The sequence below is a fragment of the Ipomoea nil genome, unplaced genomic scaffold (assembly GCF_001879475.1).
Source record: "Ipomoea nil cultivar Tokyo-kokei standard unplaced genomic scaffold, Asagao_1.1 scaffold2297, whole genome shotgun sequence".
NCBI lineage: Eukaryota > Viridiplantae > Streptophyta > Magnoliopsida > Solanales > Convolvulaceae > Ipomoea > Ipomoea nil.
This window is the reverse complement of record NW_017618725.1, coordinates 653,769-660,163: the sequence shown is the minus strand read 5'-3', so window position 1 is coordinate 660,163 and position 6,395 is coordinate 653,769. Positions and strand designations below refer to the sequence as shown.

At 33.1% G+C, this 6,395-nt stretch overlaps 1 protein-coding gene across 1 annotated transcript; it reads left to right on the top strand.

Annotated features, from left to right (window-relative positions):
- The first annotated feature begins 1,655 nt into the window (after positions 1–1,655).
- On the top strand, positions 1,656–4,398 carry LOC109151857 (probable receptor-like protein kinase At5g24010). The gene has a single exon (XM_019299460.1). The coding sequence runs from the start codon at positions 1,737–1,739 to the stop codon at positions 4,158–4,160; it is 2,424 nt and encodes an 807-aa protein (XP_019155005.1). The 5' UTR covers positions 1,656–1,736; the 3' UTR covers positions 4,161–4,398.
- The last annotated feature ends 1,997 nt before the right edge of the window (positions 4,399–6,395 follow it).

Sequence of the window (6,395 nt, the reverse complement as noted above, 5' to 3'; positions counted from 1 at the left end):
CAATTACTAGCGTGTATATATATATATATATATATATATATATATATATATATATATATATATGTTTGCATGTGTGTGAAATATATGATATTGAAGACATTAATGAGAGTGATTTTTTTTGTCCAAATATTTTAAATTCCATATGTGTGTGAGAAATATATGAAATTTAGGACATTAATGAGAGTGACTTATGACTTTAAATTCCAACATTTTAAATATAACTTATGACTTTCTCATAAAAACACAAAAATAATATAAGGACTTTTTTTTTTTTTTAAATTTTTGAAAGATAACTATTTTCTAACAACTCGCATTATGGCTTTATGCGACAATGAATATGATTATTAAGTGTGTAGCTTAAAGCTTAAGTCTTTGAAGACGAGCTAGATATCCGATTAGGTTAGTGCTCGGTTGAACTCTATTATTATGATTAAAAATATGTATATAAAATTTTTGGATACAAAAGACAACCTTAGACAATGTTAATCAAATGAGTTCTACTATATGCAGTTTCAAATTCTACTCCCTCATTATTACTCCATGTTATGACAACTAACAAAAAATGGTCTGTTATCTTCATCGAGTAAATTTCAAGAAAAATGTAAATATCAAAATTTTGAGTAAGAAAATAAAAATAAGTAGAACTTGACAGTATAGTCCAAGTAAATTTTTCTAATTAAATAACTCTGTATCAATTATTATTGTGTGGACTATGGTTCATACAAGCTGTGGATCATATTTTGTATACTGTAAACTAATGTATATTCAGTACAAAAATAATGTACATTTAGTACAAAAATAATGTACATTATAATCAGATGATGTACATTATTTATGTACTGAGTGTACATTATATTATATAATGTACATTCAGTACAAAAATAATATTCATTTAGTATATTAAAAATGTACTTTTTATTATGATCCATACAACACTGTGTAGACCATGGTCCATACAATAATTTGCTACTCTTGTATAATTGCGAACTTTAAAATCACAAGACCTTTGTTTCACACACACACAAAAAAAATAAATAAATAACTAAATAAAAAAAGGAATAAGGTTCAAATTGGCCACTGAACGTAACCTGAAAATGCAATTAGGCCACTGAACGAAAAAAAAGTGCAATTAGGCCATTGAACACTCAAAAAATGTGCAATTAGACCACTGAACTCTCCAAATGTATGCAATTTTACCGGATAGCAGGTTACCATCAATTTTAGCAAGTTACCTGCTTACGTGACAGCTTAGTTGGCATTTTTAATAATTTTTAAATAATTTTTAATAATTAATTTTAATAATAAATTTTTATAAAAAATTAGAAAAAATTAAATAAAAAATAAAATAAAGTCGTTTTTATTTTAAAAAAAAATTTAATAAAAAGTTATTATTAAAATTTATTAAAAATTAATTAAAATTTATTAAAAATGCCAACTCAGCTGCCACGTAAGCAGATAACCTGCTAAAATTGAGTGTAACCTGCTATCAGGTGAAATTGCACATTTTTGAAGTGTTCAGTGACCTAATTGCACTTTTTTTTCGTTCAATGGCCCAATTTGAACCTTATTCCATAAAAAAAAAATCATAATAAGGCCTTGCGCAAGAGTCCATAATCACTTTACCTGTCAACTACAAGTCGTCAACTTGCAGTCAACACCTGCATTCTTCTTTTTACTATGATAAGCTGCAACTGACACCCTTCAATCTGTTAACGAATCACAATTCACAAGCATCTATGGAAAGCTTTCACTTTTTCAACATCATTCTTTCTCTGTTTCTGCTCCTTCCTTTGCTTTCCATTTTCTTTTCTTTTCCCCTTCACTCACACGCTGATTATGTTTTACCCCATCATTACTTCATCAACTGCGGCTCGGAATTAAAAGTACAAGGATACGGGAGGAATTTCTCCGGCGACGACCACTACACCGACGGCACCAGTGTAGTTGAAGGCCCCAACTTCCCACAGCCACAAGACGGGCTTGAAGCGTTTGATATTTACAAAACTGCAAGAATTTTCAACACAAAGTCTGGGTATGAGCTTGAGACAGACCAGGATGGCCCTTTCACGGTACGCCTTCATTTCTACCCCTTTTCTTCATCCCATAATCTCTACGATGCAAGATTCACCGTCACGGCTCTCGGGGATACTCTGTTGTCGAATTTCGCCGTCAGCAATAGTTCCAACTTGCCAGTCATTAAAGAATTCTTGGTGTCAGTGAAGACTGGCTGGAAGCTCAGGATTGACTTCATACCTTCTCAAGAATCATCTTTTGCGTTTGTGAACGCAATAGAAGCATTCCCAGCCCCTGAAACCTCCATTCCTCCCGATGCTTCGGCTGTGAATGATAGTATGAACATTTATAACTTGTCATCAAATGCTTTACATGTGATTTATAGGATTAATGTCGGGGGCCCAGTAATTACGCCTAAAAATGATTCTTGGTGGAGAAACTGGGAGACAGATAATGATTACCTACTTTCCCCAAATTCGGAGATTACTAATGGGACTGGGGGACCTAAGTACCCCAATGGAGGGGCAACTCAATTCGATGCCCCTGGCTATGTTTACACTACTGCCAGAGTGCTAAATCTTAATGATAATAAGCAGACTAAAGCTTCCAACATAACATGGCGTTTCAGTGTGAATAACAATACTTCACACTTTCTCAGGCTCCACTTCTCTGACATTGTTGCCCCCGGTCCGAATGAGACACAATTCAATGTTTATGTATATGATGAGTTCATAATGGTTAGCCCTTATGATAGAGTTCATGACGTGAATACTCCTTTTTACCTTGATTATGTGGTCGATTCGGATGCGTCTGGTTTCATGAAGGTCAGTGTTAGTCCACTGCTAGGCACAAGTAACTATTCCTTTCTGAATGGTTTAGAGATTATGCAGATAAGTAAGGATGAGGTTAAAGTTCCAGATGGGAGTGGACACAAGGGGAAAAGCTTGGTGATAGTAATTGGTTCGGTTTTTGGTGGGTTGGCTTTCATTTTTCTTTCTGGAGTAGCAGTGTGGTTTTATTTGAAACCAAAGAAGGAAAAGGCAAAACCAGTTGAGGAACAAAGTGTGATTTCTCTTGGTAACCTTGGATTGAGAGTACCTCTGTCAGAAATCCTTTCTGCAACGAAAAGTTTTGATCCCGAAGGAGTGATTGGGGAAGGGGGGTTTGGGAAAGTCTACAAAGGAACGATGCGGGGTGGAGTAAAGGTGGCAGTGAAAAGAAGTGAGCCTGGACATGGACAAGGTTTGCTAGAATTCCAAACAGAAATAATGATACTGTCCAAGATTCGCCATCGCCACCTTGTATCCTTGATTGGATACTGTGTCGAGAGATACGAGATGATTCTGGTTTATGAATTCATGGAGAAGGGCACATTGAGGGATCATCTGTACAATTCGAACCAGCAGTCGCCAGAGTTGTCTTGGGTTCAAAGGCTAGAAATGTGCATAGGAGCAGCCAAAGGCTTGAACTACCTTCATACTGGTCTGGATGTGCCAATCATTCACAGGGACATCAAGTCCACAAACATCCTGCTGGATGGACAGAACGTGGCAAAAGTTGCAGATTTTGGGCTTTCGAGATCCGAACCTCTTGATCAATCCCATGTTATTACTGATGTTAAGGGCAGCTTTGGGTATCTCGACCCCGAGTACTTCAGATGCATGCAACTCACCCAAAAATCTGATGTCTACTCGTTCGGAGTCGTACTCCTGGAAGTCCTTTGTGCTAGACCAGCTGTGAACAACCTGCTGCCAAGGGAGCAAGTGAACTTGGCAGACTGGGGGATGTCTTGGCAAAAGAAAGGGCAGGTTGAAGAGATCATTGACCCTTGGCTAGTGGGCAAAATCAATCCAGGCTCACTCAAGATCTTTGGGGAAACTGCAGGGAAGTGTTTGCAGGATAATGGCATTGACAGGCCTAGTATGGGTGATGTGTTGTGGGGGTTAGAGTATGCTTTGCAGCTTCAACACAGTGGAATGCCGGTAGATCCACCCACAGATGTTTCGCTGCAGTTTCCACTGCCTGTTTTTCGTAGCTTGCCTTCTCACATCATGCCCAGCAGTGAGGATGAGGGTTCACAAACTACAAGTGGTGGGCTTGTGGTCTCTGAGGTTTTCTCCCAGCTCAAAGTTGAGGATGCAAGATGATGCATAATCTCAGTATACTTTCATTTGCTATGTTATCCAGATCAATTCAGCAGTATGTGTCTTGTTGTACTTTTTTTTTTTTTTTTTTTTTTTTGGTTTTCTCAATTCTGCATGTGGAGTTGCAAGCACAAGTGCATACATGCATTTCCTGCAGATTAATCTTCTTGTTTGTGTTCTGTGAAAGTGGAAATAACATTTTCACAGTTTGTAATTACATGAAATCTTTATTATTCTGTAATAAAGACAATTAAATCACGAGATGTTAGTAAACACATTATGAAATTTTTGATTTAGGGCAACCCCCATCCAAGTTGATTGTCCAGTTGCATGTGGTTTGTGGGCACCCTTTTGTCGGGAGAATAGGGTCACATGACAGACCCTATATATTAATTTTCTCGGCTCTTCTCGATTTGAGCCGATCATTTGTGGACATTTTTTATAGCTAAGGTTACAATGTTAGTTTTAGGCAAAGTACTCCTTCGGGAGTTGTCGGTGAACTTTCCTGTAAATATAAAAAAGTTGATAAATACACACAAAAGAAATGGACCTCCAACCTTGTAGTTGTAGTAGTGCGCTACCCGAAGGTCTAAACTACTAGGTTAAAAAAATATGCAAGTTAAACTTTCAATTGCTGATCATAATCTACATTATAAAATGGACCACTGAAATACATGTTAACTTTTAGTATGTTGTAGGTTTATTTTTATTGTATTACATATTTATTTTTAATATGTTTATTATATTTTAATATAATTTTTTTTTTCATGTTCTCAAAATAAATTTAATTTTCATTATACTACAACTAGTATTTGCCCCCGTGCGATGCACGGAATGGATTTGTTAAAATATTTTAAGAATATTTGGATCGATAAATAATTATATAAATTATTATTTTGAATATTATATAATGCAATTGATGAATTGAGTTGGATCGATTGTATTTTATAATGTTATCATTACTTGAATTCAATCAAATAATTGTCCAAAATTAATAGTCAATGTATAGATGTACGCATTAAGTGCTGAAACTTTAGATATTTTAAATATCAGTGTTCAGTGAATTATATCTGGAGATCATATTTAATTTTGAGTGCATTATTAATATTCATTATCTTTTCCAATTGGTCTAATTTGTTTTCCATCTTTAAACAAAATCTTTCTTACACGTTTTATACATAATTTTACATCTTTATATATGAGTATTGTAATGAGGTCCTATAATTTTGAATAAAAATGTGCTACAAAACCAGTCATAATTAATTTCTTTTGAATCATTCATATGCAAGAACATTTCCATCTTTAATTACACAATTTTCCTTATAAATTGTGGATACTAAACGATTCTATTCAATTTCCATTTGTAAATATATATTACACAACTATATTTCCAACAACATATATACACACATTTTTTTAATATTTCCAGTAACTTTACATTTTATAAAATATATAACCGAGATTAATATTTTTTCCATCTCGGCTAAACTTTGTTTTTTTTTTTTTTTTTTTTTTTTACATACTCGGCTAAACCTTATAATTACACAATCCTTATATTCTTAGTATAAAATAACATTTGGTGTAAAAATGATTAATTTTCATATCGATTAATATTCTACAGTGTGTTTATAATTGGCCTAAATTTCGTGTCATTTTTATTCTCAATCAATTATTCTTTTTAATACATATTAATTAATTAATTAATTAATTATTAATAACAGTTTTTTTTTTATTTCCACTAACTTTACATTTTATAAAATATATAACCGAGATTAATATTTCTTTCCATCTCGGTAAAATGTTGAGATGCAAATTTCATTTTACATTTTTATTAATACATTTTATACCAGTAATTTTTATATTTTTAGTAATTTATTAATATTCAAGTATTAATACTCATTTCCTTTTCCAATTGGCCTAATTTCCATAAAAATTTTATATTTTCAGTAATTTATTAATATTCATTTCATTTTTATTTTTTAATCAATTATTAATATTCATTTCATTTTGTGCATTTGAGTCAGTTTCAAAACATTTTAAATTTTCAGTCAATTATTAATAGTCATTTCCTATTTCAATTGGCCTAAATTTTGTGCCGTTTTTATTCTCAGTTAATATTTTTGTAATATTCTTTTAAATACTATAATTTCACCTATGGACATGCTGGTGTGGGTAAACGAATAAAACAAATGAATATTCAAATGAATGTAAACCCATTAAATCTTTCAATTTAAACAA